Source organism: Papio anubis, chromosome 4 (genome assembly GCF_008728515.1).
Source record: "Papio anubis isolate 15944 chromosome 4, Panubis1.0, whole genome shotgun sequence".
Taxonomy (NCBI): Eukaryota; Metazoa; Chordata; class Mammalia; order Primates; family Cercopithecidae; genus Papio; species Papio anubis.
The window spans coordinates 16,748,711-16,761,527 of record NC_044979.1 but is presented as its reverse complement, the minus strand read 5'-3'; the positions used below and the strand labels follow the sequence as shown (position 1 = coordinate 16,761,527).

At 40.0% G+C, this 12,817-nt stretch overlaps 1 protein-coding gene across 1 annotated transcript; it reads left to right on the top strand.

Annotated features, from left to right (window-relative positions):
• Nucleotides 1–2,750: 2,750 nt before the first annotated feature.
• LOC100998697 (olfactory receptor 9A4) lies at nt 2,751–3,607 on the top strand. The gene is given in 2 exon segments (XM_003896703.5): nt 2,751–3,377; nt 3,379–3,607. Coding segments are annotated over 2 exon segments (822 nt in total). The 5' UTR covers nt 2,751–2,784.
• The last annotated feature ends 9,210 nt before the right edge of the window (nt 3,608–12,817 follow it).

Genomic DNA, 12,817 nt, shown 5'->3' with positions numbered 1-12,817 from the left:
CCAGGCATGATGTAGTCTGGGTTGAGACTTAGTCATACGGGTTTTCACTTCAATTTCGTTGAAGGTAAGTGAATTCCAGCAGTTTCCATCTGTGTAGAAAAGAGTGAGAGAGGTTCAGGATGGAAAGTTCTAGACCTGCCAAATTTCTAGAACAAGGACATTCAGACCCTACTGGGTAAGCTATGAGAGAGGCAAAGGAGATTGGCTCATCTCCAAATTCCTCCTGTACAGCAGAGAGCACTTTCAGCTCTTCTCTGATTCACTGCTGGATGCGGTACAACTCCTTGCTATTGTCAAAACCATCCTTGACATCATCTCTACTTTCTTTTCATCTGGTCCTGGGCAAAGAGAGATTGTGGAAATCACTCTACTGAGCTCTTCCATCAAGTCTGTCCTTGTTACCCAACTGCCATTTTTATAAGGAGTCTCAGAGAGAGGACTGAGTTATGAGTGAGCAATGTCTCAGTGAAGACAGAAGGGAAAGAAAGCAGTTCTTTCAATGTTGGCCATAGCCAGATTTGGAGGGGCTTCGTTCATAGATTCGTTCTTTAACTGATCAATTCATTGATTCACTCAAAAGCGGTACCACTTCATTCTATATGAGATATAGTGAACAAAAATGACAATCTTTTTGCTTTCATGGTGCTTACGTTGTAAAGTGAGTCAGAAAATAAAAAGTAAACATATAATTTCTCTTGATGAGCACTAAAAAGATAAATATATTCTAATGAGGTGACAGAGAGTGAAGGGTTGTGTGTGTTCTTTTAGACAGCATGAAGAGAAAACTTGAACTCAGATACTTGACGAAAAACCTGAAAGAAGTGAAAAATAAAGCCCAGGAATTCTAAGTTACTCAGGATGCAGGCTCTGTTTCATATATGTGACAGCAGAATCTTTAATATGATTTTGGGAGAAAAATGTATTCATAGAAGAAATATAGGCTCTGAGGTGACTTCCTAAATTTACTGTTAGACTGAGACCAGAGTCATCTGTATTTAGGACGTGGCCTGAACCCAGATGTCACACTTGGTGGCTTTGGGCTCCTGATGGATCCAGGGCTTTGGATTATCCTGAAGGCAGAGGATGTTGAAATTGGACTAAAGTCTCCTATTTGTCAGACCCAGTACAAGTTCAGTGTGGGACAGGTAGAGGCTGAGGTACAGAGGTGAAGTTCTTTGTACCTCTGTATTTCGTCTGAATCAGGATCTCCAGGACAGAGAGGTGACCCAGGAAAAAATACATGGGGGACTGCAGACGTTTATCAACATGGACAGTGACGATGATGACTGTGTTTCCCATCACTGTCACTGTGTACAGTGATTGTGGAATCACAATCACTGGTGTAGGAGACAATTGTAGGGATCAAAAAACCAATGATAATGAAAATAGCCATTAGAAAAAGAATAAACTCTGTGAAAAGAGTGTTCTCATAGGATACTGTATTTCATCTGAATTTTCTTTCTGTATTTCGTCTGAATTTTCTTTCTCTAAGAACAGTGAAAAGAGTTGTCAGAGTCTTGGAGAGAGATGGTCAGGCTCAACTCAACCCAGGTGCTGGTTGCCTGCCTTCTGTGAGAAGACACATTTACTGAGGACAGGAGCAAGGGAGCCTTTCTTCCCAAGATAGGGAGGAAGAAAGGAGTAATCCATGCAGGGAACCAGCTGACCAGTAGATTGAGAGCTCCTCAGTCCTTGCCCTCGAGAATTTACAGAAATTCCTCAGGAGACTTCCCTATCCTCACTCTCACCGGCACATCAGCACATAGCAATGATGATGAAAGTAAAGCAGAAGCTTTAAAATAAATATCCTATAAATGGAACCTACATTCTGATGAAACAAAGAAATCAAGTAACCAGCTCAGGGGCGTTGGCCAGGAAAACTTTTGTATAGAACATGATACTGGAGCAGGAATTTACAAGACAGAAAATACTTGGCAGACAGAGTAGTTTAGGAGCTTCCAGGTGGAAGGGAGTTAGTGGTAGAAGGGAACACACTGTGGTCCTGGAGGCTGACTGCTGGCTGTTCAGAGCAGAGTGGGAGGCAGGTGAACTGAGCATTGAGGGTGCAATGGTGCATGCTGGGCAGGGTACAGGTTCTCACGTCTACAGTATGGCACTGGGGACTGGGATCATCAACGCAATTTTCTTGGCATATTGTGCATAGTTAGAAAAATTGCCTCTAAACTGGGCATGGTGGCTCATACCTACAATCCCAGTACTTTGGGAGACTAAGGAGGGTGGATCACCTGAGGTCAGGAGTTTGAGACTAGCTTGGCCAACATGGTGAAACCCCATCTCTACTAATAATACAAAAAAATTCGCTGGATGTGGTGGCACATGCCTGTAATCTCAGCTACCCAGGAGGCTGAGGCAGGAATATCTCTTGAACCTGGGAGGTGGAGGTTACAGTGAGTCAAGATCGTGCTATTGCACTCCAGCCTGGGTGACAAGAGTGAAACTCCATCTCAAAAAAAAAAAAAAAAAAAAAAAAAGAAAAAGAAAAATTGCCCTTGACCATATACTGGGAATAATAGAAGATGAACGCCTACCATTCTAGTCATGGTGTGCAGCCTGTGAGCAGAAGGGAGATTTCAGAACAGTTTCTACTTCTGTTGAGATGGGAAACCATATTAACTCATTTTTTTTTCCTCTAGTTTCCAGAAGGAAGCACTCAAGTAATGTTGGGGAGTGCTCTAGCACCACTGAATTTTTTTCGCCAGGCTTCCCTGGCTCCCAATGCCATTATCCTTTGCAACCTTCTTCTTCTTGTACACAGTGACAGTGATGGGAAACACGGTCATCATCGTCACTGTCTGTGTTGATAAACGTCTGCAGTCCCCCATGTATTTTTTCCTGGGTCACCCCTCTGTCCTGGAGATCCTGATCACATCCACCGCTGTCCCTTTTATGCTCGGGGGGTTGCTGCTTCCAGGCACTCAGATCATATCTTTGACAGCCTGTGCTGCACAGCTATATTTATATCTTTCTTTGGGTACCTCGGAGTTGGCATTAATGGGAGTGATGGCTGTGGACCGTTATGTGGCTGTGTGTAACCCTTTGAGGTACAACATCATTATGAACAGCAGCACCTGCAGTTGGGTGGTAATTGTGTCATGGGTTTTTGGGTTTCTTTCTGAAATCTGGCCAGTTTATGCCACTTTTCAGCTTACTTTCTGCAAATCAAATGTGTTAGACCATTTTTACTGTGACCGAGGACAATTGCTCAAAGTATCCTATGAGAACACTCTTTTCACAGAGTTTATTCTTTTTCTAATGGCTATTTTCATTATCATTGGTTCTTTGATCCCTACAATTGTCTCCTACACCTACATCATCTCCACCATCCTCAAGATCCCGTCAGCCTCTGGTGAATCCTTTCACTTGTGCCTCCCGCTTCACCTATGTTGTGATACATTTCTGACGGCTGCTTGTTTTCTCTCATTGAGGCAAACAAACACAGGCAGCTGAGTATAACGGGGTGTTGGCGTCACTGCTGGTTTAGTGGTGACCCTTTCTGAACCCTTTCATCTTCACCCTGAGGAATGACAAATTCATACAGGCCTTTGGAGATGGCATGAAACGCTGCTATCAACTCCTTAAAAATTAAGTCTGTCCTGAGTACAGTTCAAATCCTCATCATGGATTTGAGTAATCTGATAGTACTAATTGAAACAAAATGATCATTCTCAAAATCAAACAGCTCATGATCTACAGTGGGTATGTAAGCTATGACATGGCTTCAATTTATATTAAATTCTTTTTCCATGGAAGATCACCTCGTTATTTTTTAAATAGATATATAAATTTATTAGCCCTCCGTACTTATAATGCATGTTGTAAAATAAATGTGAGAAGTGTAAACATCTGAAAGATGTTCAGTTTTTTTTTTTAAATTTATTTATTATTATTATACTTTAAGTTGTAGAATTTTTATGTATAGCGTGCAGGTTTGTTACATGTATACTTGTGCCATGTTGCTGTGCTGCACCCATCAACTTTCGTCATTTACATCGATTATAACTCTCAATGCAATCCCTCCCCTCCCCTCCCCATGATAGGCCCGGTGTGATGTTCCCTTCCTGAGTCCAGAAGTGATCTCATTGTTCAGTTCCCACCTATGAGTGAGAACATCTTTGATTGTTTGGTTTCTGTTCTTGTGATAGTTTGCTAAGAATGATAGTTTCCAGCTGCATCCATGTCCCTACAAAGGACACAAACTCATCCTTTTTTATGGCTGCATAGTATTCCATGGTGTATATGTGCCACATTTTCTTAATCCAATCTGTCACTGATGGACATTTGGATTGATTCCAAGTCTTTGCTATTGTGAATAGTGCTGCAATAAACATACGTGTGCATGTGTCTTTATAGCAGCATAATTTATAATCCTTTGGGTATATACCCAGTAATGGGATGGCTGGGTCATATGGTACATCTACTTCTAGATCCTTGAGGAATCGCCATACTGTTTTCCATAATGGTTGAACTAGTTTACAATCCCACCAAGAGTGTAAAAGTGTTCCTATTTCTCCACATCCTCTCCAGCACCTGTTGTTTCCTGACTTTTGAATGATCGCCATTCTAACTGGTGTGAGATGGTATCTCATTGTGGTTTTGATTTGCATTTCTCTGATGGCCAGTGATGATGAACATTTTTTCATGTGTCTGTTGGCTGTATGAATGTCTTCTTTTGAGAAATGTCTGTTCATATCCTTTGCCCACTTTTTGATGGGGTTGTTTGTTTTTTTCTTGTAAATTTGTTTGAGTTCTTTGTAGGTTCTGGATATTAGCCCTTTGTCAGATGAGTAGATTGCAAAAATTTTCTCCCATTCTGTAGGTTGCCTGTTCACTCTGATGGTAGTTTCTTTTGATGTGCAAAAGCTCTTTAGTTTAATGAGATCCCATTTGTCAATTTTGGCTTTTGCTGCTGTTGCTTTTGGTGTTTTAGACATGAAGTCTTTGCCCATGCCTATGTCCTGAATGGTACTACCTAGGTTTTCCTCTAGGATTTTTATGGTATTAGGTCTAACATTTAAGTCTCTAATCCATCTTGAATTAATTTTCGTATAAGGAGTAAGGAAAGGATCCAGTTTCAGCTTTCTACTTATGGCTAGCCAATTTTCCCAGCACCATTTATTAAATAGGGAATCCTTTCCCCATTTCTTGTTTCTCTCAGGTTTGTCAAAGATCAGATGGCTGTAGATGTGTGGTATTATTTCTGAGGACTCTGTTCTGTTCCATTGGTCTATATCTCTGTTTTGGTACCAGTACCATGCTGTTTTGGTTACTGTAGCCTTGTAGTATAGTTTGAAGTCAGGTAGCGTGATGCCTCCAGCTTTGTTCTTTTGACTTAGGATTGTCTTGGAGATGCGGGCTCTTTTTTGGTTCCATATGAACTTTAAAACAGTTTTTTTCAATTCTGTGAAGAAACTCATTGGTAGCTTGATGGGGATGGCATTGAATCTATATATTACCTTGGGCAGTATGGCCATTTTCACGATATTGATTCTTCCTATCCATGAGCATGGTGATGTTCAGTGTTTTGAACCCTTTGACCTGATAGTGGGAAAAACAAGAGAAGTGTGATATATTTTCTTTTTCTTTTTTTTTTTTTTTGAGACAGAGTCTTGCTCTGTCACCCAGGCTGAAGTGCAGTGGCTCGATCTCAGCTCACTGCAACCTCTGCCTCCCGGTTTCACGCCATTCTCCTGCCTCAGCCTCCCAAGTAGCTGGAGCTACAGGTGCCCGCCACCGGGCATGGCTAATTTTTTTGTATCTTTTAGTAGAGATGGGGTTTCACCATGCCAGGATGGTCTCGATCTCCTGACCTTGTGATCCATCCGCCTCGGCTTCCCAAAGTGCTGGGATTACAGGCGTGAGCCACCGCGCCTGGCCAAGTGTGATATATTTTCTTACATCTGACATACATATTTGATCCTAGGTGCTGAGATTATCTTCCTCTATATTGCCATATGGTTTCAAGGTGTTGTCTTATTGTGTAAACTCACCAGTACTTCTCTGAGTAATCTCAGGACCAGCACAAGCTTCAAACTTTCCTTGTTGATTCCTGCTTGCAGTGTCCAATAGCGATAGTGCCTTTCTTTGGGTTTTTCGATTGGCGTTTGTAAGAGTGAACTCACTCCTCTACCCTAACTGCCTAGCAATCTTAAGGCTGAATGTGTGCTCTTACAGGTCCATCTCAAATTGGTGGACCTTCTCAGGTGTGGATGGAAGATCTTAGAGAGAAGCATTTTATCTAATGTCACCCACGTCATTATGCCAGCTTCAAATGAGGGAAGGAAATGGAGCTGTGTTCTGTCTGGGAGGTGATGTGATAAGGGACAGCTGGGCTTTCTGTGTCTTTGGGCTGAGGGAGCCCCTTTTCCTGTGTCTTACACATTCTTCAATCCTGAAATAGCACTTTTGTCCTCAGTGCTCCCTTCGCTCTCCCACTTCCTGCTCAGTTTCTTTCTGAATTCCTTTTTGCGTCTCTCTCTGTGACTACCAGATTCATTTGTTTGTTTCTTTTCCCCCTTGTTTTCTCACAAAACCCAAGTTTACCAAGCTGCCTTCTAGCTCTACACTGAACTCCCTTAATTCCTGTATCTCAGTTCCTGTATTGTCCCATCCTCTCCCTAGTTCCTGTCATATTCACAATTTGCAATTAATATTTCTGTATTGCATGACACATTTTTCTGCATCATTACACAAGTGATTACACAAGTCTGGTGGCAACCCAAATGGACATCAAAAGATAACCACTTATATATTTTATGGGACTTTCCTTCAGTTGCTGTTATATGAGGGTTGGAAACATGAGGGTTTTCTGTATCAATAGAAAGCAACTGGGATTACAGTGGCTGTAATCCCAGCACTTTGGGAGGCTGAGTGGGCAGATCACAAGGTCAGGAGTTCGACACCAGCCTGACCAACATAATGAAACCCCGTCTCTACTAAAAATACAAAAATTAGCCGGGCGTGGTGGCGTGCACCTGTAATCCCAGCTTCAGTATCACTTTGGGAGGCTGAGGCAGGAGAATCGCTTGAACCCGGGAGGCAGAGGTAGCAGTGAGCTAAAATCGTGCCATTACACACTATCCTGGGCGACAGAGTGAGACTCTGTCTCAGAAAAAAAAAAAAAAAATATATATATATATATGTATGTGTGTGTGTGTATATATATATGTATGTGTGTATATATATATCTCCAAGATATACTGTTGAGTAAGAAAAGTGAAGAAGAGAAAATGTTTATTTGTTTCCTTTTTGTAAGAACAAAGTACAACTTAATTTATATTCATATTTGCATATAGTTGCATAAACATCTGAGAGGGAAACCAGGAAATGGGTTACCTTGGGGATGTGTTTTTGGGAATGACATTTATAGGAATGGTCTGTGAAGGAAAACTGTTTATGGTACAGCTGTGTACATTGCTTTCACTTCTACTTTACAATGTCATACTATCTCAAAAATAAAAGACTTCATTCTGCTTCTAATTGCCAAGGAAAGTTTGCTTGTTTATCCACATAATAGATTGTAACAAAGGAGATATTTTGGCAGAAGGGTCTTTATTAACTCTGAATATTTTGTAAAGTTTCCCTGGAGCTAAGTAGGATAAATGGAAGAATAATAAGGGAGAAGAGTTGGAGCTTCACATTTTTCTTATCCTGAGGCCTTCACTACTTTTATAAAAATATAGAGATATTCTTTAGCCATTGTGGGTATTACTTATATTATCTTATGTATGTTGAAAATATATTTTTTAATCTGTTTTTTGACTTTTTAGTTTTTAATGAAATCTTGTCATGTAAAAGTATTAATTTTCCTTTTGTCAAATTAATAATTTCTTTTGTGATTTGTATGTGCATATATTGTTAACTAATTTTTTATTCAAAAGATTAAAAAATTGTCTTTTAAAATATCTAGGGCTGAGCGCAGTGGCTCATGCCTGTAATCCCAGCACTTTTGGAGGCTGAAGCAGGCAGATCACTTGAGGTCAGGAGTTTGAGACCAGTGTGGCCAAAATGGTGAAACCCTGTCTCTACTAAAAATTTTTAAAAATTAGCCAGGCGTGGTGGCATGTGCCTGTAATCCCAGCTACTCAGAAGGCCAAGGCATGAGAATCACTTGATCCTGGGAGGCAGAGGTTGCAGTGAGCCAAGATCATGCCACTGCACTCCAGCCTGAGTGACAGAGTTAGACTCCGTCTTAAAAAAAAAAATCTATATGGTTTGACAATGTAGATGCAGTAGGACAATGTTTTTAAAAAGAGAAGAATGGGGATAGTATATACAAATATATATATTTTATTATATTTTATATTCTAGGGTACATGTGCACAACGTGCAGGTTTGTTACATATGTATACATGTGTCATGTTGGTGTGCTGCACCCACCAACTCGTCATTTACATTAGGTATATCTCCTAATGCTATCCCTCCCCTCTCCCCTCACCTCACAACAGGCCCCAGTGTGTGATGCTCCCCCTCCTGTGTCCAAGTGATCTCATTGTTCAATTCCCACCTATGAGTGAGAACATGCGGTGTTTGGTTTTCTGTTCTTGTGATAGTTTGCTGAGACTGATGGTCTCCAGCTGCATCCATGTCCCTACAAAGGACACGAACTCATCCCTTTTTGTGGTTGCATAGTATTCCGTGGTGTATATATCCCACATTTTCTTAATCCAGTCTGTCACTGATGGACATTTGGGTTGATTCCAAGTTCTTCGCTATATTTTCGTAACAGCCAATAAAAACATATGTGTGCATGCGTCTTTACAGCAGCATGACTTATAATCCTTGCATATACCCAGTAATGGGATGGCTGGGTCAAACGGTATTTCTAGTTCTAGATCCTGAGGAATTGCCACACTGGCCTCCACAGTGATTAAACTAGTTTACAGTCCCACCAACAGTGTAAAAGTGTTCCTATTTCTCCACATCCTTCCAGCATCTGTTGTTTCCCTTGACTTTTTAATGATTGCCATTCTAACTGGTGTGAGATGGTATCTCATTGTGGCTTTGATTTGCATTTCGATGGCTAGCGATGATGAGTACTTTCATGTGTCTGTTGGCTGGCGATAAACGTCGCCTTTGAGAAGTGTCTGTTCATATCCTTTGCCCACTTTTTGATGGGGTTGTTTGTTTTTTCTTTGTAAATTTGTTTGAGTTCTTTGCAGATTCTGGATATTAGCCCTTTGTCAGATTTATACATTGCAAAAAATTTTCCCATCTCCAGGGTTGCCTGTTCAATTTGATGGTAGTTTCTTTTCACGCAGAAGCTCTGTTTTAATTAGATCTCATTTCTCTTTGGCTTTGGCTTTGTTACATTGTTTTGGCTTTGTTGCCATTGTTTTGGTCCAAATCTGTCACCAGGCTTGAGCGGCAGCGGGCGTGATCTCGGCTCACGTCCCGGTGACCTGTCAGCCATGCCATTGGTCGATTGATGAAGTCCTTCGCTTCTTATGCTCTTATGTCCCGAATGGTGAATTGCCTAGGTTTCTAGGGTTTTTTATGGTTTTAGTCTAACATTTAAGTCTCTAATGCATCTTGAATTAATTTTTGCATAAGTGAAGGGATCCAGTTTCAGTTTACCATGGCTAGCCAGTTTTCCCAGCACCATTTATTAAATAGGGAATTCATTCCCCATTTCTTGTTTTTGTCAGGCTTGTCAAAGATCAGATGGCTGTAGTTGTGTGGTATTCTTTCTCAGGGCTCTGTTCTGTTCCATTGGTCTATATCTCTGTTTTGGTACCAGTACCATGCTGTTTTGGTTACTGTAGCCTTGTAGTATAGTTTGAAGTCAGGTAGCATGATGCCTCCAGCTTTGTTCTTTTGACTTAACGATTGTCTTGGCAATGCGGGCTCTTTTTTGGTTCCATATGAACTTTAAAGTAGTTTTTTCCAATTCTGTGAAGAAAGTCATTGGTAGCTTAATGGGGATGGCATTGAATCTATAAATTACCTTGGGCAGTATGGCCATTTTCAGGATATTGATTCTTCCTATCCATGAGCATGGAATATTCTTCCATTTGTTTGTGTCCTCTTTTATTTCATTGAGCTGTGGTTTATAGTTCTCCTTGAAGAGGTCCTTCAAATCCCTTGTAAGTTGGATTCCTAGGTATTTTATTCTCTTTGTAGTAATTGTGAATGGGACTTCATTCATGATTTGGCTCTCTGTTTGTCTGTTATTGGCTGGCAGTTTCACAGATTTTACAATATTCTATCTCATCTGCCAGTTGCTGGTCACTTCATATTCTTTAATCTATATTGGATGGCTTTTCTGGGGCATAAATCTATTCATGGATTCTTCCTTTCCCAATAAATATCTTTGTTTCTTTCTCTGCCCTGACTGCTCAGCCAGAACTCCCACCATTAAAAGTTTGAATGAGTGGGTAGAGTATCCCTGGTGCCCAGCCAAAGTTCTTATGCAATTTTCCAGTTTCTGTCATCTCAGTATGATGAGCTGTTGTGTTTTAATTGCCAGTCAGACCACATTCTTTGAGATGCTATCCACCAACAACAGCCTGTTTTATAAGTTTTTTTGGTAAAGCAATAATTTGTAAGAATTTTCAAAAGGCCTTTTCTGCATCTATTGAGATATTCATGTGGTTTTTTGTCTTTGCCCGCTTTTATATGCTAGGATTATGTTATTGATTTGTGTATGTTGAACCAGCTCACCCCAGGAATGAAGCCCACTGATCATAGTGGATAAGCTTTTGATGTGCTGCTGGATTTGGTTTGCCAGTATTTTATTGGAGGATTTTTGCATCCATGTTCTTCAGGGATATTGGTCTAAAATTCTTTTTTGTTGTGTTCTGCCAGGCTTTGGTATCAGGATGATGTTGGCCTCATAAAATCAGTTAGGGAGGATTCCCTCTTTTTCTATTGATTGAAATAGTTTCAGAAGGAATGGTAGCAGCTCCTCCTTGTGCCTGTGGTAGAATTCGGGCTGAATCCATCTGGTCCTGACTTTTTTGGTTGGCAGGCTATTAGTTATTGCCTCACTTCAGAGCCTGTTATTGGTCTATTCAGGATCTTCACTCTTCCTGGTTTTAGTCTTGGGAGAGTGTATGTGTCCAGAATTTATCCATTTCTTTTCTAGGGTTTAGTTTATTTGCATAGAGTAAGTGTTTATAGTATTCTCTGATGGTAGTTTGTATTTCTGTGGGGTCGGTGGTGATATCCCCTTTATCATTTTTTATTGTGTCTATTTGATTGTTCTCTCTTTTTTCCTTTATTAGTCTTGCTAGCGGTCTATCAATTTTGTTGATATTTTCAAAAAACCAGTTCCTGGATTCATTGACTTTTTGAAGGGTTTTTTGTATCTCTATCTCTTTCAGTCCTGCTCTGATCTTAGTTATTTCTTGCCTTCTGTTAGCTTTTGAATGTGTTTGCTCTTGCTTCTCTAGTTCTTTAAGTTGTGATGTTAGGGTGTCAATTTTAGATCTTTCCTGCTTTCTCTTGTGGGCATTTAGTGCTATCAGTTTCCCTCTACACAGTGCTTTAAATGTGTCTCAGAGATTCTGGTATGTTGTATCTTTGTTTTCATTGATTTCAAAGAACATCTTTATTTCTGCCTTCATTTCATTATGTACCCAGTAGTCACTCAGGAGCAGGTTGTTCAGTTTCCATGTAGTTGAGTGGTTTTGATTGAGTTTCTTCATCCTGAGTTCTAGTTTGATTGCACTGTGTTCTGAGAGACAGTTTGTTATAATTTCTGTTCTTTTACATTTGCTGAGGAGTGCTTTACTTCCAACTATGTGGTCAATTTTGTAATAATTGTGATGTGGTGCTGAGAAGAATGTATATTCTGTTGATTTGGGATGGAGAGTTCTGTAAATGTCTATTAGGTCTGCTTGGTGCAGAGTTGAGTTCAATTCCTGGATATCCTGTTAACTTTCTGTCTCATTGATCTGTCTAATGTTGACAGTGGGGTGTTAAAGTCTCCCATTATTATTGTGTGGGAGTCTAAGTCTCTTTGTAAGTCTCTAAGGACTTGCTTTATGAATCTGGGTGCTCCTGTATTGGGTGCATATATATTTAGCATAGTTAGCTCTTCTTGTTGAATTGATCCCTTTACCATTATGTAATGGCCTTATTTGTCTTTTTTGATCCTTGTTGGTTTAAAGTCTGTTTTATCAGAGACTAGGATTGCAACCCCTGCCTTTTTTTGTTTTCCATTTGCTTGGTAGATCTTCCTCCATCCCTTTATTTTGAGCCTATGTGTGTCTCTGCACGTGAGATGGGTCTCCTGAATACAGCAAACTGATGGGTCTTGACTCTTTATCCAATTTGCCAGTCTGTGTCTTTTCATTGGACCATTTAGCCCATTTACATTTAAGGTTAATATTGTTATGTGTGAACTTGATCCTGTCATTATGATGTTAGCTGGTTATTTTGCTCATCAGTTGATGCAGTTTCTTCCTAGCATCGATGGTCTTTACATTTTGGCATGTTTTAGTATATGCAAATATTTAAAAAATGTTTTCAGTAATTATATTCAGGAATATAGTATTCATATTTTATAACTGTTGCATGTGTAATGTCAGATAAAGCAAATGAATGTTTAGTGAATATTCTAATTTTAAATGTAATATAGAGGAGCTTAGGGAAAGTCGTTAGAGTCTTCTGTTTAAATTATATGTATGATGGATTCATGGTTAATCTATCTGCCTATCTACCACCCATTTACCTATTTACCTGCTGGCTTTGTCCACTCAAAATTCCAATAACATTGACCATTCCAATAAATATCATCATTCCTAGGTTCAGATTGTTGTATTGCAATAATTTTTCTTGGTGTGAGAATCTAGGG